General features: G+C 43.3%; 1 protein-coding gene across 1 annotated transcript; it reads left to right on the top strand.

Annotated features, from left to right (window-relative positions):
• Positions 1-5,325: 5,325 nt before the first annotated feature.
• On the top strand, positions 5,326-9,168 carry LOC125189497. Its single transcript, XM_048086769.1, has 3 exons — positions 5,326-5,828; positions 6,141-6,337; positions 6,470-9,168. Exons 1-3 carry the CDS (start codon positions 5,326-5,328, stop codon positions 9,166-9,168), a joined length of 3,399 nt encoding a protein of 1,132 aa, XP_047942726.1.
• Positions 9,169-22,638: the final 13,470 nt, after the last annotated feature.

The raw sequence follows: 22,638 nt of genomic DNA, 5'->3' as shown, positions 1-22,638 counted from the left end.
GGTCACCATCTGCTTGAAGTAGTCCTCCATGGAGCGTCCCCCTGTCTCCCCTTGATTCCAACTTCCATCGGGATTCCAACTTCCCATCGAATTTGCTTGAGCTTGACACTCCACTTCGCAGGGCTGACTGTAGTATGGTTGAAGTTGCCTTTCCTCTTGACTAGGGGGTTTCTCAATTCCCACTGGAGCATGCGGATTGTATTTCTCAATTGCATTTAGCAAGGCCTTTTCCAGTTTATCGATCATATCTTCCACCTTCTTGTCTTCTTGATCCATCACCGCATTAGCTGATCCCTCTCCTCAATATGCTTCTGGTTATCATATGTCTTCTTCTCTTTGCCTCGAATTTACCTCCCCTAAGGCTTCCTTGAAATAAATTTCATTTGCTTTATTCTTGGTAAAATTTCCCCCCGCTCGAGGAGTTCATCAAGTCCTTTGATTCATGGTTTGCAGCACCTTCGTAGAACATGATAGTAAGTCTCCGCCTTCTATCATCCTCAGAAGTCTCGAACAAGCATCCAACATGTGCCCCTTGAAACGGACCAATAAGAACTCAGTAGACTCATCGTATTCTCTTTGCTCAGCACTCTCAATCTCCTTTCTTCAAGGCATTCGTCTTGTCAAGACGGAAAAAAGCATTCTAGAAATTCCAATTCTAAAATCCTTCCACGTGTTGATCGAGTCCGGTGGAAGCCTTTGAAGCAGCCTAAGTGTTCGCCTCCCCTTTGAGAGCAAACGGAATTGTTCGAAGACTAGAGTACTCTCCTCTTCGTTGCCTCGTCAATGCTAACGTTGCCATAGCAGTTCACCGAACCTCGCTCAAAAAAACCATAGTATATCTGCTCCTTCAGCCCTGCAGAAAGCAGGCGTAAATCCAAGTACATTTGTCTTGATATCGATCGACCCTCCGTTGTTGGTTCGAGATCTATAGCATGAGCGGGTTCACCGTCAAGATGTGCCAGGTCGACCCCATTTCCGGGTGTACGGGATCTAGCAAACATGAGCCATATCTCGGGGTCCTTCTCCTCCTCGTCTCGAATGCTCCGGGTTCCTGTTGATGACCCCGGGTTCTCCTCCGTCGACGAATTCCACTCCTTTTCACTTTCTCGACTCGAACGGGAATGGATCCTCCGTCCTCAACTCCGATCCGGGTGGTGATGGTAGATGCAGCATTCCTTTGTCGTGCTAACCGCCAAGCGTCGTGCCCAATCTTTGTTCGGGTCTTGTCTGCTCGTATACACGTTGCCGCAAGGTTTGAAGGGAACCATTAGTTTAATTCCGTGTCGCCGGTGTTGGGTGGCCGGGTTGTCGGTCGGGCTTTACTCCTTCGCCATGGTCTCGAGACGGCAGGTGGTCTCTTTTCCCGGTAGTGATTCACGGTGTGGATTTCGTAAATGGTGGGGTAGGTGTTCGGAGCTGTAAGGGCGGCTGTGTCATGGGTGAGAGAATGCGTGGGGTGGTTTGTAAAGTGAATGTGAGAGGCTTGGGTGGGGCATTTTATACAAGGGGTGGGCAATCGAGGGTTTTGACCGGCTGTGCTATTGCGGCTGTCGTTGCGACGCTTCGGGGTGGGAGGCGGTCGGGCGTTTTCGCAGGGCTGATTGGACGTCCCCCGTCACAAGCCTTCGCCTCCACGCGCCTCTCCTGGGCTTCGCGCACTCGCCCAAAGCCGCAACACGCACCAAAATTCAAATTTCACTCTATACCTCCCTCTCAACTAGCTAAAATAGAAATAAAGCAAATAAATAGCTCTTAAATATAATTCAGAGTTTCACCTAAGTGGTATCTTCGTGGTCAGTACGGACTCCAAATTAATATTTAAGATCCGAAAATCTTTTTGGTATTTTTTTCTACTGAACTTAAGTTAAATTACTAAATATTCACAATATTTACATCATTACTAAGGGTATTTGAAGTTTTACCTGGTTGAAAAGGTGTCTCTCTAGTAATTGCGTACAATGTGTTCAAAATGAAATAACAGGCTCCCTAGATCCAGCAAATCCACTAGATCACGCGGTCTAGGAACTCGTTAGTCGCAAGAAATCCCGGTCGTCGGACACACAGAGCACTTCTTTCAAAAAAAAACCCTCAACCACTTTACTAAACCTAGTATAGGGAAGTAGGGATCGATCCCACAAGAGAAGGATGCGTAATACTCATGTTCAAGGATTTAGGTGTGTTTTTGGGGTTGGCTGCTGTTGCCACGCATTTTTTTCTTGGGTTGAGGAAAAAAAACTAAACTTGACTTGGGAATCTTTAAAACTCCTAAGCTAACAGCTAGACCTAGGCGGAATTATAAGAGAACGTTGCAAAGGAAATTAACTGCTCAACACTTGATCTAAGAAAACTGCTCTACTTACCTAGACCTAGGAAACAAACTGACTGTGGGGACCATGACTGAAAAAGCAAGGTACGAACGAAAAGCTGGCAGAATAACTAACTCTCGTACAAACTAACAGCGTCATCTTCTACAACCAAATTGTGTAAAACTCATAAGAAAATCAATCATGAATGAAATCAGAACAGAACAACTAATTTTAAGTCAAATCAATGCGTAAACAACGAAGAACTAAACAGATCTGCATAAACTAAAAAAATGCTCTCCTTTTCACCTTCACTGTGTGAGATTTTCACATAGTGTTGGGCGACGGATTCTGGCTTGTTTTCTCCTTGTTTTGGCTTGTTTTTTCTCGTCGTTTCTCTGCCCTCTTTCCGATTGCTGGTTGCTGGTGGGGAGAGGGTGCTGCGTCAACGAGTAAGGTTGGGCGGGAATGGCGGAGTTGGTGGAGGAGTCTTCTGTGAGTGGCGTTGGTGCTGAGGTGAAATTGGAGGCTGTTGTCGATGATGGGGGCTCGGAATCGACGGTCTATAGGCGTTCGGCGAGGAAATTGACTCGATCGGCGGTTCCCCGCGGAAGACGGGCGAAATCGTGCCCTAAATCGCCTCTTTTGAGAATGGCAGAAATGAGGAAGGGGGGTTTAAGAGGAAGGGCTTTGAGACAGACTGGGTTGGTTGGGATCGATGGGGCTGCTGCCAAGGTGGGTAAGGGTTCGAGAGGGGCTGGGAAAAGGGGAGAGTTGGTTCTAGCGGTCATCCCGGAATCGCCTGATATTGGGGGTTCTGAAGAGGGTGTTGGAGGAAGTTATGGCGAGGGTCTGCTGGAGGTCGGGATTTCTCTGGTGGGTTGCGGTGATGGGGAGATGGTGGTGGGTGCCGTTCTTGGTGAGGGAGTATCGGAGAAGGTTGTGGCTGAGGATGGTATTGGGAGGGCTGTAGGGGTTGCTGGTGGCTCGTTTGATCAAAGTCCGGCAGGTTTAGGGTCTCGTTTTGTTCGGGAAAGATTGGAGAAAGGGGTGGGGAATGACTGCTCTGTTTTGGAAGGGAATCCGGATGTGAGTGTTATGGGTCTTTCGTCTGATCTTGCGCTGGATTTAATCTCTGCACAACCTTTGCAGGAGATGGCTTTTGTTGGTAATCAAGCTGCCTCTGTTTGTGTTGAAAAAGTAGGGGAAGATTGTCATATGTTAGAAATGGGGTCGGAGGAGAATTCTGGAGGGATTACAAATGAGGAGTTTCCCCCGTTAAGCAAAGAGAACCTTAGAACTGCTAAAGATAAGGAGAGGAACTAAAGTGTAGGGAGTAATGAGATGCATAGGGTGATTGATCAGGCTAAGGTGAACTGTAATGGTAACAAGGAAGGCACAAGTGCTAAAGCAAATGGGAACAGATGGTCAGGGGTAAGGAACTACAAGGCCACTTTGTCAGATGGTGGGCATACATGGGGGAATCTTCCGGTGAGTTTTGAGCCGGTAAAGATCAGGAAAATGGGTATGATGGGTGAAACCTGTGGGCTTCCTTCGTCCAATTCTCAAGTGAAGAGACTTCCTATCTAGCCGAGAAGATGGGATTTGCGATTGTAGGAAAGTTTTCTCACTCCATACCCTCGTCATTTCAGATTCAGAAAGCTTTCATGGGCATGAAATTCAAGGGTGAGTTTACATGGAAATATATAAATGCTAAGCATGTATTGGTTCAGTTTTCTTTAATTGACGACTATGCTAAATTGCTAAATGGGCCTAATGGGATGCCGGTATGGTTTGTGGATCGTCACCCCATGAGAGTATTTAAGTGGACAACGGATTTTGATTCGTTCTTCGAATCACCTATTGCGGCGGTGTGGTGTAATCTAATTGGGCTACCCATTCACTTGTTTGAAAAATCTGCTCTATTTGCAATTGGTGGTCTTCTTGGTGTTCCTTTGCAGGTAGATCATGCAACAATTTCGCGATCTAGATTGTCCTTTGCTAGGTTATGTATTGAGATAGACATATCCAAGACACAAGTTCAAGAGATAATCCTAAATATGCAGGGAAGGGAGATCAGACAATTAGTAAGATGGGACCGTATTCCGCTTTATTGCCAGGAATGTAAGCATGTGGGGCATTCTAGCGATGTGTGCTACGCGAATGGTAAAGGGGAGAAACCGGTTCGAAGATCTTTTGATAGTCAGGTTGGCTTGAAATTTCGTCAGGAGGAGGGTGGGGTTGTTGTAGGGTTGGGGGCCTCGGCTGAGGGTGATGTGCTGGGTTCTGCTGGGGTTTTAAATGCTGGTGGAGAGGCTGGAGATGTGGTGGTTCAGGTCCTGGAGGAGGCTGTGTTGGGAGGGGGTTTTCAGCTGCAAGGGAAAAGACGGGGAAGGCAGGGGAAGGGGGGCATTGCAGGCGCGCCGGCGGGTTCCTCTGGGTCTGGGGGGCTGGGTGGTGTTGGTGGTTCGTCTGGTTCGTGGTGTTGAGGGTAGTGGGCTGGGTGGCTTTGGTCCTTTGCGGGGTGGTTCGGCAGGTGATCCGATGGAATCTTTGGCATCTGTGCCAGAATCTTGTGGTGGTGTGGGGGTTTCGGATGGTGGGGGAGGTCGGAGTGGGGGACGAGAGCATCTCTCCTTGCTTTCCTCTGCTAATAGGTTCTCGGTTCTGTCCTCTTTTGCAATGGACTCGAATGAAGCTTCTTTGGGGGACTTAGCTCGAAACCTTTCCTCTAAGCCTAAATACTTAAAAATGCTTCCTAATGGGGATTTTGATACTGAAGAGTATGACGACGAAAAAGAATGGGATGAGGAGGATGATATGGAAAGTGAATCTGAAATGCAGCTGGATCAGGGGGTGGAAAAAAGGGGAGTTGCTTCGGATTTGTTAAAGATTGAGGAGGAAAATGTGTCAAAGAAAGGTAGGAGGAGTGAGGGGACTTCGGTTTCTTATGTCGCTTAATATTTTGATTTGGAATGCCCGGGGTGTGGCTAATGTTAACACCCAAAGTATCATCAAGAGAATGGTAAAAGATAATAGAATTTCAGTTCTGGCAATCATCGAGCCTTTAATCAAGCCGAGACCTGATATTTTCAGCAAGGTCTTTGGTTTAAGATTCAAGGGATCGAATTGTAATGGCCAGATATGGGTCTTTGTTGCTGAGGGCTTTGAGGTGGATAATTGGGATGACACGGAGCAGATTTTTCATGGCAGATTTCTTACTCCTGCTCTTCCTGCTCCTATATACATCTCAGTGGCATATGGGAAATATTCTAAAGAGGGAAGAGAGGGAATGTGGACTAAACTTCGGGAACTTGCGGCGGAGTTAGATGGCCTTCCTTGGTTGGTGGGTGGTGACTTCAATATCTTTGTATCTGAGGAGGAAAGGCAGGGAAGTGTGAGGTTGCAGAGAAGGAAAGTAAGAGAAATGGTAGATTTTGCAGAGGCAATTAGTGATTGTCAGCTTCTTGATTTGGGGGCGGATGGCCCTAAATTTACATGGGCAAGGGGGGACACTTTTGAAAGGTTGGACGGAATCCTTATTGGTGAGGGGTGGGCGAATATTTTTGAATCATCTAGGGTTACAAATCTCCCTAGAATTCTATCTGATCATTGCCCTCTTTTGGTGAAATGTCGGGTCCCGGGCTCTTGGACTAAGCCATCATTTCGGTTCCAAAATATGTGGATACGACATCACTTGTTTCTTGCGGAAGTGGAAAGGTGCTGGAGGGAGGAAACAGGTACTAGTGGTTTAATTAATGTTCAAATCAAACTCAGCCGACTTAAGAGCAGCTTGAGAATTTGGAATCGTGTGGTCTTTGGTAATATTTTTGAAAGGCTTAAAAAAGCCGAACAAGAGGCTAAGGAAGCACTTGAAAGATATGAGCAGAACCCGACTCCTGAGTTCCGATCTGAAATAAACAAATCTGCTGCAGAATACATTTTAAGATTAAAGATGGAAGATGACTATTGGCGGCAGAAGGTGACATTGAAATGGGTTGCAGAGGGAGACAGGAATTCAAAATTTTTTCAAGGTTGGATAAAGCAAAAGCGGGTAAAATCAAGAATCCTATCGATAGTGGATGGAGATCAGAGCCTTACTGAGGATGCAGATATTAGAAGCTCAGCATAAAACTACTTTAAAGGTCTTCTTTCTGATGATGTAGGTTCTCTGGGAGAACCAGATTTGGGGATTCTCTCCACTCTCCCCTCTCATGTTAATATGGAATTGTTGGAGAAGGCTCCTTCGACAGAAGAGATAAGGAAGGTTGTTTTCAGCATCAATGCAGAGAGTGCAGCAGGTCCAGATGGGTATTCGGGCCTTTTCTTCCAAGCGTGTTGGGAGATCATAGGAGCTGATGTGGTGGCGGCAGTATTGGACTTTTTTGCGGGCTCTCAAATTCCAAGAGGTATTGCAGCTACCTTAATTGTTTTGATTCCAAAGAAGGAAAATCCCTCAAAATGGGCTGAGTTTAGGCCAATTAGCTTGTGTAACGTTATGAATAAGATTATATCTAAGCTATTGGCCTCAAGGTTGGCGCCTCTTTTACCCCTGATCATAGCTCCTAATCAAAGTGGCTTTATTAAAGGGCGGCTGCTTAGTGATAATGTGTTACTGGCTAAAGAATTGTTCCATGAAATTTGGAAAGGTGTGACTTCTCCTAATATGGTTCTAAAGCTGGACATGGAGAAAGCTTATGACCGAGTCCAGTGGCCGTTCTTGCTCAAAATTTTAAAGAAAATGGGCTTCTCTGACAGATGGGTAAAATTCATTGAAAATTGCATTTCTCCATGTTGGTTCTCGATCCTTATTAATGGGAGTGGGGCTGGTTTCTTTAAATCATCACGAGGACTTAGACAAGAGGATCCAATATCTCCCTCTCTTTTTGCCTTGGCTGCTGACTATTTGTCGAGGTTGCTTGATCGCCTCATTCTGGGACGTAAGGAGATGATGTACTGCACGGCAAGATATACTATGGGGATATCTCACTTGGCTTATGCAGATGATATTATTATCTTCTCGCAGGCTCAAAGATCGGCTATTTTAGAAGTGAAAGATTGTTTAAATCACTACATGCAAGTCTCGGGACAGAAGGTCAATGTGGAGAAGAGCTGCTTCTATCTTGATAAGAAGCATCTCGATTGGGCAGAAGAAGTGAAAGAGGTGAGTGGCTTTCAACAAGGATGTTTCCCTTTTCTATACCTTGGTGTTCCGATCTTTAAGGGACCAAAGAAGACAAGTTTGTTCATGTTTATTAGAGAAAGAATATCTGCGAGAATTCACAGCTGGGGCCACAGACACTTATCGTTTGGGGGGAGGCTGACTTTAATAAGGAGCGTTCTTGGAGCCCTCCCAATTCATATTTTCCAGGTGTTGGATCCTACAAAGGGGGCCTTGAAGCTGATAGAGCAAGTAATGGGCAGATTCTTGTGGGGGTCGTGTTATTCCTCAAACAAGACTCATTGGATTAAGTGGCAGAGAGTGTGCCTTCCCACTTCTGAGGGGGTCTTGGGTATCCGTAGCTTAGCAGATTCAGTGGAGGCCTTTAGCATCAAGATGTGGTGGCGGTTGAGAGAGCTAGATTCCCTTTGGGCTCAATGTATGTATCAGAAATATTGCTCATATTCGTTTCCTTTGGTGTTGTACATATCAAATAGGTTCAGCCCTACATGGAGAAGGCTTTTCAAGGTGGGAGATATTTGTCGGGAACAGGTCCGCTGGGTGTTAGGGAATGGCAACATCAGTGTTTGGTATGATTCATGGGTTCTAAACTCGCCCCTTGCAAGCCTATGCAGTTTTACGCCTTCTTGTCCTTCTCTGAAAGTTAGTGAGCTATGGTGGGAGGACCAGTGGGATGAAATGAGGGTGAGGTTGTTGGTGGAGGAAGAGGGTTTTTCGGAGGAGATTGCTGAGAAAATTCTTCAAATCCCCTTTGATAGGGGAGCTAGAGACCGGGGCCGTTGGAAGCGATCTAGTAATGGGGATTTCTCAACAGCCTCGGCTTGGGATTTGGTAAGGAAAAGAGCGGGGAAGAGACTGATTTATGAAATGATTTGGGGCAGAAGCATTGGATTATCTATTTCGATGTTTCTATGGCGACTCATAGCCAACCGTGTTCCGGTGGATACAAAGATGCAATGGAGGGGAATTTCTCTAGCCTCAAAATGTAGATGTTGTGCTAAGCCTCAGGTGGAATCTCGATTACATTTGTTTGTGAATGGGGAGGCAGCTAGAAGAGTGTGGCATCACTTTTCAAGGTGGTTTCCCCAGGTACCGCCTTTTGTGGAGGTAGGAGATAACATAGAATTAAGGTTTAGATGGTGGCAACGCCATCTGGGACATCGATCTGGGCAACACCTTTGTACCATTATACCGTGTTTGGTTTTTTGGTTCATTTGGTTGGAAAGAAATGAAAACGTGCATAGGGAAAAGCTTTTCGAAGTTGCGAATGTGGTTAAGAAGATTAATGCCCAGCTAAGGAATCTGGTTTTGGCTAAGATACTAGGCCCTGTTCATTGGAAGAATTGTAGCCCGCAACTGGATGTGATGGGTGGTGAAGCTTGTGGGGTGCGTAGGAGGGCAGTTGGGAGGGTTCAGTGTAGACCACCGGATGAGGGGTGGCTCAAACTCAACGTGGATGGAGCCTTCTCTCAGTCGCTTCAAAGGGCTGGTGGAAGGGGTGTTTTGAGAAATTTTAAGGGTGATATCATTGCTGCTTTTTCTGCAGGTACTGAGGGGAACTCAGGGGTGGAGGCGGAGGCTGCGGCCTTACTCCTTGGAGTGTTGCTGGTCAAGCAGCACGGTAGCAGGATCTGGATCGAATCTGATGCGAATTTGATGGTGAGATGGTTGGCTTCTGGATAGCTCGGTCCGGTGGAAATCTGCACAGATCTTTTGAGGATCAGGAAGGAACTGATAGGTTTGGAATGGAAAGTGTCGCATATCTTTCGGGAAGGTAATAAAGCTGCTGATTTCCTTGCAGGGGTCGGTCTGCATTCGAGAGAACAGGTTATTTATACAGGTTCCTCGGCTCCTGCACAAGTCAAGGCATTATGTCGATTGGATCAACTTGGTCTTCCAAACTTTCGGTTTTGATATGGTTGGCTTTCAGCCTCCTAGCCTGATTTTAATGGCTGATCTTTTAGTTTCGGGTTATAGAGATGATAATGTAATAGAGTTTTTGATAGCTTGTTTCGTGTTGGACTATTCACTTTTGGGATAGTTTCGTTGTAAACATTCTGGTTCTGATGATATTTAGGGGATGAGGGTCCATCTTAACCCTCCACCGTAAAGGTATTTGATAAAAAAAAAAAAAAAAACTAAACAGATCTGCAGACACTAGACGAAGCAAAACAGGAAACAAGAAGAAAACATCAAATTCATCTAACAACTTTCTTTTCTCCCTTCGAATCCAACCTCAGACACTAAATCCACTCCGGATCCAAGCGTCCAACACGAACTCCACCAACAGAAACACTTCATTACTTCCGATTCGAACAACAACCTCCAAACAGTCAATAAACCACAGATCTATCACCAAATTCCCATATCAAACACCACAACATCAAAATAAAACAGAGATCGACATAATACTTGTAGAAATAAACTACCAGCAGAGAGATCTACGTAAATCGACTTGAAATTCAACTGCTAAACGCAAATCAACAAAGCGAAAAGACAATAAGTATCATCAACAACCAAGTCGACTCCCAAAAGTGAAGTTCGACAATAAAAACGAGCAAAACAACTGAAATTAAAAGGAATTGTATCTTCATCCACACTCGGACGGTGTTGCCAACCACGAAATCTTCTAAAGAAAGTAACCTTTCGTACCCGACTACCCAGATCTCCCATTCCCAAGTGTGTGTAATGTGTGTGAGCTAAGAAGAGTGAAAAGTTTCCTGATGTGCGTTGCATGCTCTTCTATATATAGGCGTAGGAGTGGGCCCAGCGAGGTATAGATAAGACTTTGTTGCCCTCACCAGCTATTGACTCCTCTATCACGCCTTCTTTTCTTTTAAATCCTACTCACTTCATTTGTTTCCTTCGCTAGACCGTCTCCTTCAACACTTCCTCGATCTAGCGATTTTTCTTCACCCACCTGGCTTAGGAAACGTGTTAGACCCAACAAATTATAACATTTTTCACATATAACCGATGCATGAAATTAGACCCAAAGATGATGCGATATGGGGACATCCCGATAGAAGTTTTGTAGGCTGTCCGATATGCCCACAAAGCATCCTCCAACCTTGTGCTCCAATCTTTCCTCGGAGGGGTTGACTGTCTTCTCTAAGATGCTCTTTATTTCTCCTGTTTGAGATCTCCGCTTGCCCGTTGGCTCGAGGGTGGTAAGGACTAGATAGGCGGTGATGAACCCCGTACTTCTTAATCAATGCTTTGACCGTTCGGTTGTAGAAGTGAGTCCCTTGATCGTAGATGATTGCCCTTTGTATCCCAAATCGGCTGAATATATGACTCTTGAGGAACTTGGTCACTTCTTTAGATTTGCAAGTGTTTGTGGCCTTGGCTTCTATCCACTTTGATACATAGTCAACTGCCACCAAGATGTAGGAATTCTCATAAGACGAAGGAAAAGGACCCATGAAGTCCATGCCCCAGATGTTGAACACTTCGCAAACAATCACTGGAACTTGCGGCATTTCATCCCTTGCGGAGATCCCACCGGTCAATTGGCAACGGTCAGCACTTCTTGCAACTTAACTCATATACATCTCTCGTTCTGTACAGCCTGCCAAGAGAACTCCGCTACCCGAAGACCTTTCTTGCAGTCTTCCTTGGCCCGAAATGTCCTCCACATGCCAAGGAGTGACAATGTGTTAGTACATCCCGCTGCTCCCAGTCAGGAACACATCTCCTTATAACTTGGTCGGTTCCTGCCTTCCACAAGTATGGGTCGTCCCAAAAATAATACTTTGCTTCGCTTTTGATCTTCATCCTCTGAGCCCTTGTCACGTTTGGCACCATTGGTAGCTCTCCCGTCACTAGGTAGCTGGCCAAGTCCGCATACCATGGTTCATGTCCTACTTTCTCCTTGCCCTTTGTTGTTGCGGCCCCGCCTGCAAGTAAGCCTCATTACTTCTTCCCAGCCGATCTTCCTTGCAGCAGAAAATCACTTCACACAAATGCTCTTTCGGGAATCTATCTCTCACATCCTCACTGTTCCCTTCTTGTATTATTCTGCTCAAGTGGTCCGCTACTTTGTTTTCAACCCTCTTTTTGTCTTCTACCACCCAAACAAATTCTTGTAAAAGCAGCACCCATCTGATCAACCTGGGCTTTGACTCTTTCTTCAGCAATGAGATACTTAATGGCCGCATGATCAGTATAGACGATGACTCTGGATCCTAGTAGGTACCGCCGCCTCAATCCTTTTCGAACGAATAGAAAATGTACTGCCCAACATCTCCTTTTCGGTGGTGTCATAATTCTGTTGGCCTTGATTCAAGGTCTTAGATGCATAGTAATCATCACGTACCTTTTCCCATCGATCTTCTGACCAGCAAGTACGTGTGCCCCCATCGCATAGTCATCACTAGCATCGCATACATCACCCTCGAAGTGGTGCATCCCAGCTTAGGAGCTTTAATAATCGGTGCAGAGATCAATTTTTTCCTTAAGGAGGCCGAAAGCCAGCCTCAGCAATGCTCGCCGAAAACAAACTCCACCTCGCTCTCGGAGAGAAGTCCGGTGCGGGCTTCCGGGCAATCTTGGTGAAACTCCTTGATGAATCTTCGGATAAACTCCAGCATGGCCCATAAAACCCCTTATTCCTTTCTGATCAGCAGGGAAGGGTAGTTTCGATATGACATCCACCTTAGCTTGATCCGCCTGGATTCCCTTTTCCGACACCACGTGTCCTAAGACAATTCCTTCCGTAACCATAAAGTGGCATTTCTCAAAATTTAAAACCAGGCTCTTTGTTTGGCATCTTTCTAGCACCGCATCCAAATGTTGCAAGCACGAGTCGAAAGAGTCTCCACAGAAAGTGAAATCATCCATAAAGATCTCTATACAATCTTTAATCAAATCCGAGAATATGCTCATCATGCACCATTAGAAAGTACCGGGGGCGTTGCATAAGCCAAACGGCATACGCCTATACGCATAGGTTCCAAACGGACAAGTGAACGTGCTCTTATCTTCGTCCTCCCAAGTTCACGTAGATTTGAGAGTACCAATGCATCTATCCAAAAAGCAGAAAGTAGCTTTCCTCCCAAATGGGCTTGCCTCCAACATTTGATCGATGAATGGCAAGGGGAAAATGGTCCTTCCTGGTTGCTTGTTCAGCTTTCGGTAATCTATACACATTCGCCATCCAATGACTAGTCTGGTGGGAACTAGCTCATTTCTCTCATTCTTAACCACCCGGGTATTCCTGCCTGACTCTCTTGGGGACCATATGGATTGGGTGAACCCATTCACTATCTGGTACCGAGTATATAATGCCCAGATGAGAGTAACTTTAAGATTTCCTTCAGTATCTCTTCCCGCATGTTTGGGTTCACCTTTCTTTGCGAATCTCTATGTGCCTTGGCTCCCTCCTCCAGCCTAATGTGGTGCATGCAGACGTGCGGGCTTATACCTACCAGGTCCATAAGGCTCCATCCAATAGCCTTCTTGTTTTTGTTCAGCACAGTTAGTAGTCTTGCCTCTTGCTCTTCAGTCAGCCCGCTATTGATGATTACAGGGAACGAGTCTTCCTCCCCGAGGTAGGCATACTTAAGGTTCGCTAGCAACCTTTTCAACTCCACTTGTGGGGGTAGTGTGTCTGTAGGTAGAGGGTTCTTTTTTTAATCCTCCTCTCGCTCTTGTTCACCATCTGATTTTTCCTCCATAATGGCCGGTAGCAAAGCCCCTACGGATCTCGCTAGTTCCGACTTCTGACAGAATTCTGTAATTGCTTCTTCGATCTCCTCGTCAGTTAACCCTCGGCTATTGATTAGATCACACCATGCAGCAACTGCTTCCACATCAGCCCGGGCATACACATCCAAGGCTTGGAGTTTTTCCTGCAATAATTCGGTCTCAAGAAATTCTTGGACTAAGGGGTCAATTACATCAACATAACATAGATTTTCAGAATCTATTGTTTTTTTCATGGCTTCATTGATGTCAAAAACAAATTTCTCACCATTAAAGTCAATGCAAATCAGTCCCCCTCAAATGCCATATCCACAATCGTCTTCAGCCGCTTTTAAAAATGGTCTTCCAAGCAATATCCCGCTAGATTCTCTAGCTTCTGGTTCACTCATTTTAATTACATAAAATTCAGCGGGATAAGTAAAGTCTCGTATCCCTGACCAACACATTTTCTAACACACCCTCCTGTGATTTATACATGACCTATCAGCCCACTTGGATTAACACTCCTAGTATTTGACAATTGTACCCCCTTCCAACCGATTATAAATGGATAACGGCATAACATTGATAGATGCTCCTAAATCACACATTGCATGCTCGATTTTTACATCTCCAATTGTTATGGGTAAAGTAAACATACCTGGGTCGGCTCTCTTGGGTCAGAAGTTTCTCCCGTACAATAGCCGACGCCATCCCTTCCACCTCATAATTTTTCCATCCTCCCGGGCCTTTCCGGCTATGAACTCCTTTATAAACTTCCCAGAGGGGGCTAGCCTCACGGCTTGGAGGAATGGTATTGTGACATCCAGCTTTCCGAAGATCGGTTGACATGAAATCCACAGGGTTTTCTTTCCTCCTCTTCGTAACAAACCGATGTATGGAAACGGCTTTTCTCCCTTAGCCTCTTCAGTTAGCCTTGAAAGAAGGTGAATTTCCTTTCTGCACTTCCGGGTTGAGGTCCCGATGCGGCATTAAGCTCCTTCAGGTTGCTCAGTTTCCGTGTTGTGTTTTTCCCTCCTTTCCTTCCATAGCAGCTTCTCAAGCTTAGAAAACGGATCCCCCATTTGAGGCAGAGGCCTCTTTGAGCTCTTCCACTAAGACGGTGTCGCCAAAGACTTTGCTCCACTCAAACTCCCTAATGGGAGTTCTTTGAGTTAAGGTCCATTATAGTTATCTTCGACCGCAGTTGTAATCTTACTCACATTCCGCTCTTTCGTGCATATAATCAGATGGAGTTTCCCAGTTCCTTTCATTTCGCCCACCGAGTTAGCTTAGCCAGCTAACCGCATGTTCATCATCCATATTTGCCCTACTCCTTTCGCACTTTCAGATTTCTTTGCATTGTATCATTACCGGACCGCAAGTCGCTTTTAATGCTCATTGCTGGCAAGCATCTCTCCATCATGTCCTCCATGCACTTCACCGATAACCCTATGATGGAATTGGTTCGTTCTCCCGGTGTCAGTAATGCTGTGGTGGTGGGCTCGACTGATAACCCGAGAAATTTTGCTGGTTTTGGTTTTGTGGGTACCGGGGTTATATTCGGCAGAGGTTGTACTGGTCACAGCTGGCATCGACTTTGGTGTTGCTCTCAGGTCAGCATGCCGGGGCCCCGGGTTAAATTGCCCGCTTGCTCCGCTGCTTACGCCGGGTGGTACATATAGGCAGGGTTCGGGTTCTCGGTTTTGAGGGTTTTGCCTGAGGATGCTGGTTTCTTCCTACCCAGTTAAACCGGTAGTCGGATTCGTTGGGCCACTGGTTGGAATTTTGGTCGGGCAGGGGCTTGGCCGATTTTGAGCTCGATTTGCTCCATTCTGATTTCTATCTCCCATCGGAAGTTTTGTGGCTCCTCTACGGTGCATCCATCTCGCTTTCCGGAACTAACGCCGTTGGAATTATAGCATCCTCATGCATTTGGCCGTTCCACATCCGCCAGTTGTCCTCGCCGATCATGGTAGTTTGGGCCTCTTTGCTCCACGGAGAAGGTGGTGGAGTGTTTTGCTTGATTGCACAAGAATTCTTTCTTTAGTTCCTCCATCTTCACTCCATCCTTTCCTCCTAGCCGCAGCTAAGCACTTGCTACCCTTTCTCTCGTTGTACCCATTGCGTTATCGCACGTCTTCTTCAAGATTCAATGCTTTATATACCTTCTTGGACACCGACTCTCAACTGTGTGAAATCGCCTCCGGATGACAGAATTTGCTGTGGATCCTTTTGTTTCCTTGTTCATCCCTTCATGTATGTGGTGCACCTCTATCTCCTTCATGCGATGGTCAGTGCCTACTCTGTAAGATCTATGTACTTCTCCCAAGATTTCCCGTCAGGGTTTATCAGATTTTGCTTTATGCAGACGATATTTTCCTTCAATGCACTTGTCTTTAAAGACGGAAGAACTGGCCAGAAAACCGACTTGAAATCGGCCCATGTATTGATGGAGTCGGTTGGCAAGCGCGTGATAAACCGGGTGGGTTTCAGCTCTCCTTTTTGTGACAGCAGTGTAGGGCCTTTGCTCCCGCGGCCGCCCTCTCGCGCCTTATGATTTTGTAGAACTCATTTAAGAATTCGCAGTGGTCCCTCGTAACTCTTCCCACAAGACGTCGGTAGGATTGCAATAACGGGGTTTCACATCACAGCGTCCCTGGCTCGGGCGACCATTGGCTTTATGGGGATCTCCACACGTAGTGTAGGGGTGTTGCGAGCTCGGGATCGGTCTCACCTTGGTCAACCATTCTCACTAGTGTTCTTATCGGGTTGTGTGGAAGCTCAGAGTTGGCACTTAGATCTTCTTTCTCCTGCCGCCCTAAGCCAGGCTCTGTGGCTGACAAGGCCGGCTGACGCACTGACCAAAGTGGTGCAACGAGTATCGCTTCCCGGGTGCTATGCTTGGGTCTCCACCTGGGCCAGAGCTGAGCCACTTCCTACAAACTGAAATAAAAAGAAAAGGAAAATTATAAATGTGATACACCAGCAAGACACCTACACACAACAAAATAACGCCATCCATCTCAAGAACGGCGCTCATTTGAAAGCTGCAAAGTTTCTCGGCCAACGTATGTAATTGCAAGTGTATCCAATCGATTGATGATTCCTTGACTCACTTAGTTGAAAGTGGCACTGAGAACGGATCTCGGTATCAAACAAATATTCTCAACCCACTTCTACCGGCTAGTATAATGGAGTGTAAGGGTTCTAACTTGTAATAAGGACGGACATGCCTGGATACTGGTGGTGACATTCCCGGGTGTTTTTTGGTTAGCTACCACGCTAAGGTTGAGATTTTACTCAGGCAGGCTGAAGTGGTGCTCTACCTACTAGTATATGAAAGTCATTGCATGTGGTTGTGTTCGTGAAAATATGGACAAGGTGTCTCAGAGGTATATGAAAAGTAGATACATTAAAAGAGGAAATTTAGATAACAAGGTATATCCGGGTGCTGGTTGGCTTTGATGTCCGAAGGTGTTAAATCAAAGTGGGAACAAAGCAAAAGTAACTTAAAAGTGGGGTGGTTCAAACTGAAAGTTAGATTTTTACGTTTTCTTCACCAAGTATTACCAAATCATATGAACACAAACACCATAACTAAACTCCGATTCATAACTTCAAACTCAGATCCATAGATTAAAATGCTCAAACTTAAAATGAACGCGAAAACCGTAGTTTACCTCATCGACTAACATGCAAGGTGGTGATTATAATGCGTAACGAAAGACTCATGCACGAAAAATTAGACTTAACATAATCACTTCACCTCGCATTAACAACCTGACAAGAAAACACTAGGAAATTAAAAGCAACGACTAGATTTAACTTTCCTAGGCGAATGAAGCAAACTGAACCAAAGCGACATACAAAATAGAAACTTCATAACTTAAACGCTTGATCTTCACAAAGATTTCAAAAGGCAACAACGTATAAATGTATGCAACAAATCCAACGACGAAAATGTAGGAAGATTAAATGAAAGTAGCTAACGATTGCTTTTAAGTTACTCTGGGCGATGATACTGAATATACTACTACGGCAAACCGTTTGAACTTGTAGAAAGATGAATCTCCCAAGCAGATTTCTTGACGTCAAGTTGACCATATGCATTGGCGAACGAGAAAAGTGGATGATGTCAAGACCATCTTCTGTGAGAATTCTATTTAAGTGTGTATGAGAGCCAAACTTCAACCTCCTCTTTCTCTCTCCAAGTGGCTTGATAGGAGGCTTCTGCCCTCATAGTGGCAAGACTCTTCCTTCACGATTCGACTCTTCCTCGCCCTCACTGACTGGTCCCAGCCTTTTATCCTTCTTCTCCATCTCAGTTTTCTCCGGCATGCATCCCGGCCGCATTGCACCCTTCTAGCGCCACTCTGCTAGCCACCTGAATCGTCTCCTAATACTTTGGATCCTTTAATCCTGACACTTTCGAGCAACCGTTTTGTAGATACACATGCATTTTCTAATGCAGATCCCTAATTAAGACCATGCTTAGAATACGACTTATCACGTATCAAGTAGGTACATGAGACTGTGACAAAATCTCAACCCCAAACATCTCCAATCAACATTTCCCACTCTCAAGAACCATCACTCATCCACCTAGAACTTCAAGTCAAGGCACTCAAGTGCCCAAGCATAAGATCCTACAACTCAAACCGTCATCGACTCATCAAGCAATACTTATCATATAGACCCGTGGATTTCAAATCAAACATCTTTAACTCTACCAAGCCATTTACTAAAATAACGTGGCAATGCATTAACAATAAGTCCAAGGTCTTTATCCAAAGGTTGTAACGGGCTAAGGACGAGATGATAACATGATAGAGTCTCCTCAAAAAAACTACATATTTGAGTTTATTTCTTTTCACTCCTACAACTTCTTCCAAAGAAACCAAACAATAAACATTTAATAAACCACCTACTTTAATTCCCAACGGTCTTTCAACAAGATTATACTCTTTATGTAATATGAAGTTCCTGAACTTTATTTACTTTATTCTTTTTTCTTTTTTTAAAGGCCTGACTCACAATATAGGCCCTCTTTTTCCTTACAAAGAACTTCATTCTCTACACTTAAATATTACATCAAATCAAAAATCTCAAACTTTGATAGAACACCACCCAACATTCACAACACAATCAACAAAGCTCAACCAGATTTAGCACCCAAATAATAGTGCGTTTATTGACGAGGCTAAAATGAGGCTTATTTTAGTAGCTAAGTTATTGGCAAAGTGTCGGTAATAAACAATGGGATTAAGCTCAAAGTGGCTTAGGATCATTTGTTGGACTAGGAGTGTAGATCATTTGGCCATGTAGTTCATCCTGCAAGGGGTTTTATCGCTCCTTATCATTAACACATATGAATGCACATGAATTCAATGAAAAGCAATCAATCCAAGATAATTTCCACAAGACATATGGCTTTCCATACTCTCCTCAACTGAAGGAAAACGTGGTTGCAGTCACAAAATGCTCTTTCAAATAGAACAATGCACAAATTTCATCCATCCTAAGCTTCAAAGAACAAGTAAAATCAAGCAAGTTTTCCCCAAAACCGTAAAGCCGAAGATAAGTCATGCATCCGTCAACCGTATTGATTCAAAAACACATTTGCAAAGAATACACCCCACAAACAGCTTTATGCATAAAACTCATTCAAACTCATTCAACCCCCCAAACTTAAATGCTTCATTGTCCTCAATGCAAGTAAAAAAGAACATAAAAAGAAAAGGGGAAAAGAAGACTCCCAAAAGTTGACATGATGTCCATAGTGCATTCGGGGGGGAGGAGGGGTAAATTCTTGTGTGCTTCCTCATAAGCTCCAATGTAAGTCTTATCTCCATGTTACTCCTACACACATCAAACAAAAAAAAAAACAAACATAAAAAACATTTAATTCATAAAAATACATCGAAGGAAAGAATTGAGTAAAAAAAACCCTCGATTTATTAAAAGAAAATAAACTAAAACCTATGGTCATTCTCAACCAAGGTTTTGTTTAAAGTCGTAGTTCGACTTGGTCTCTAGCTACAACTCTGAAACAAAAAGTAAAATGTTAGAAAACTATACAAAATAAAAAAAAAAAATAATCCTAAATTAAATAACTAGTTCCCGGGCGGCAACGGCGCCAAAACTTGATTTTATTTTTAGAGCTTTAAAGTCAATAGAAATTTGACACTCAAGTTTAACATAGAACTATAAAACTACAACTTAACTGCAAAAATACAGTTGTATTTGTAATACTTGGGGTGTCGAACCACATGGAGGCGATGGTTATCTAATTCAAAGCAAGTAAATTTTGGAATTTTTGATCGAGAAACTAAATTGAAACAAAGACAAGTGAAGAAATAATGACAACACAAAATATAACCAAGAGAGTGAGAACATTGCTCCCAATATGCTCAAGATGTGAATTAACTTAATGGACCAATAAACCAATGGATTAAAGATTAATGTAATGAAAGTTGTAAATATCTGTTCATTCTACTCACACCCAACATTTCACGGAAAGCTTGAATTTAACCTTCCCGAACACTAAGATCAAATTCATACTCATCGGATTATTACTCCTACGGTAGATGGTAAGCTCTAACCCAACTTCTAAGTTCCAACGTACATGATTCATTTACAAAATCAATTGAACATTCCTATGAGCACGAAATGTCCAACAATTATTGTAACGACATGTAAATTAACTTATCCAAGATTCATATGTTGAACACAATACAAATCTCAAACTCTTTATCTACATTTTCACATTTTAACCAACTTAAAGAGACATTGACTAAAAGACATGATTGAATAATAAATCATCCGAATTATAATTCAATGAAAAGACCGTAGAAATTTATCATAAATTAATACAATCCATCGAATCCAAAAGTAATTCACATATTTCACAAATTAGGGGCAAAGTAAGAGTTTAGTTACACATCCACAAACAATAAAGAAGAATCATAGAACTCATGAAATTGATGTGTGGATGGTAGCAAATTCCTCCGGATGATCAAGTAGTGATGCCCCCCAATCTTCCTCATCTCTTCCTCGATAATTTTTCTTGCAAATCTCTTCGAATATCCCCCAAAAAATCCTTTTAAAACTATTTAAAACGGAACTCAGCTTCCAGCCCTCGCACCGGGAACGTGAATTATTAGGCATGAAATTCACCTCGGCCGGGGGGCTCATTTTGAGCATATTCTGACTCCGGGTGCAGACCGGCACCGTCAAACAGGCGCCTTGGCAATCTTTAACCGGGGCCTCGTCAATGACCTTGTCTTCCATCCAAGCTCCATTGCATGTCTCGTTCACCATCCATTCCGCTTCCACACTCTAAAACATACTTTTGCAAGGATTAAACCTTATAAATCATGCAAAGTTATGTGGATAAAAATGTACTATTTGATTCACATCAACGTGTTTTGTGAGAAATGTGCAATTTAGAGCCTAAAAAGATAACTAAAAGTTGAAGTTGGAAATATGGAGCTTCCGAGCCGTCCATGTCCGTGCAACACATCCGCCACCGACCGCGAACGAATAGCGTCCACTTCTCGGAAAGTTGTGCGAAAAATAGAACACGCTCATCGACCGCTCGAGTGTGCGCAGAAAGAATAGATACGAAGCAATGAACAAAACGATATTAAATAAATGGGAACCGTATAACCAAAGTCGTTACTAACACATCCCTAGAATTCTACTTCCTCCGTTCTCGCTTATGATGATACATTTTCCTTTTTAGTTTGTCCCAACTAAAATAACACATTTCCTTTATTGGAATCTTTTCTCTAATTAATACACCCAACCATTTTTTTCTCATTTCTATTAAAATATTCATCTTTTTTTCTCTCTCTATTTTAATACTTACACCTTCCTTTTCTCTCTTCAATTAAACACTTTAACAAATAACTCCTAAATTCGTGCCGGCCAAGAAATGTGTCATCTTAGTCGGATGAAGGGAGTATGAATTTAGTTCACATGATAGAATAAGCTAAAGACATAGTTTTTAGGGAAAACAATGAAAACATAAAGACTAAAGCAAATAAAACCAAAACGTAGAATTCTTGTAGTCTAGATCTTTTCTTGATTCCTTCTTCAAAACCCTTGAACTTTGATGATCAAAGAGGAACTCTCAAATATTTAGCTCCGAATTATGAAAGAAAAGAAGACTCGTCGTTGGTGAAGTTTGAGGGGTATTTATAGCCTCCAATTCATGTACCACAGATATGACAAATATTTAGCACAATATGGTAAATCTTGGGGAGAAGGTAGGTCAAATTTGTGCGCCACGTTTTCCTCAGCCGGGCCGCTGCACCTTGGCCAGCGGTCGTCTGTGGGTGATCCGTAGCCTCTGCCTCTTGAACAAATGGGTCAAGTTCTCGATAATTGCTTCACGTTTCGAGTGACACATTCTGTGATGATCTATTGATTTGCTACATAATCGTGAGAGGAGTTTGGCGAGTTAGAACGACTTAGTTGACACTACAATTAGCTACCCTTAAAACGCCACCGTTATTTGAGAGTGAGGACTTTTCAAGGGTGTCGGGAGCTTTAGGGACTTACAAATCTAGGATTGTAAAAATTAAGTAAATTAAGAGTAACTAAAATTAGAGTGAGGATTTCCTTAAAACTACACGTAATTAGTTTATTATAATCCCTCCGTCCCAACTAAATTAAGTAAAAAATTTTGGGCACGCAAATTAAGAAATTGTGTTGAAAAGTATGAGAGATCAATAAAATAGAAAAAATAAGAGAAAGTAAAATTCGATGTTTTGTTATTAGTTAAAAAAAATGACTCAACTTAGTTGGAACAATTCTAAAAATGAATACTACTCAACTAAGTTGGGACAAAGAGGAGTAGTATAAAAGAATGAGTGGACTTTTGTTAAAGAAAAATGAGCATATTAATAAAAATAAAGTATCACCATTTGTTAAATAGATGTAGATCATGCTAACTTCTTAAATTGAATCCTAACCCATCAATCGCAATGTATTAAACATATCAACACGATTATATTGCAATGTCAACATAAACTTAGTTGATATTTTAATACATCTTGTTGACATTGATATTTTAATATAATCGTGTTGATATTTTTAATACACTTGTTGGATGAGTTGCAAGTTAGTAATTTAAAAAAGTTAGATCTAGCTGTTTGAAAAAATACTCATCATTTTCAAGAGTTAATAACTTAATATAGGTTTGCAAATACTCCCTATGTCCGCGATAGGTGTCCCGCTTTTTTCATTTTTAGTCCGTCTCACGAATAGGAGTCCCGGTCATAATTACTATAAATGGTAAAGAAGCTCCAAATTTCACTAACTCATTCCACTCACATATCATTTTAAACTAATATATACAAGCAAGACCCCTATTTCAATAACTTTTGTCACCTGCTTTTTAACTTTTCTAAAATTCATGCCGAAAAGAAATGAGACTCGTATTCACTCGACGAAGGAAAT

Source organism: Salvia hispanica, chromosome 5 (assembly GCF_023119035.1).
Source record: "Salvia hispanica cultivar TCC Black 2014 chromosome 5, UniMelb_Shisp_WGS_1.0, whole genome shotgun sequence".
In the NCBI taxonomy this organism is placed as follows: Eukaryota; Viridiplantae; Streptophyta; class Magnoliopsida; order Lamiales; family Lamiaceae; genus Salvia; species Salvia hispanica.
Note: the sequence above shows the minus strand (reverse complement) of the source record. Positions and strands in the feature narration are given on the sequence as shown.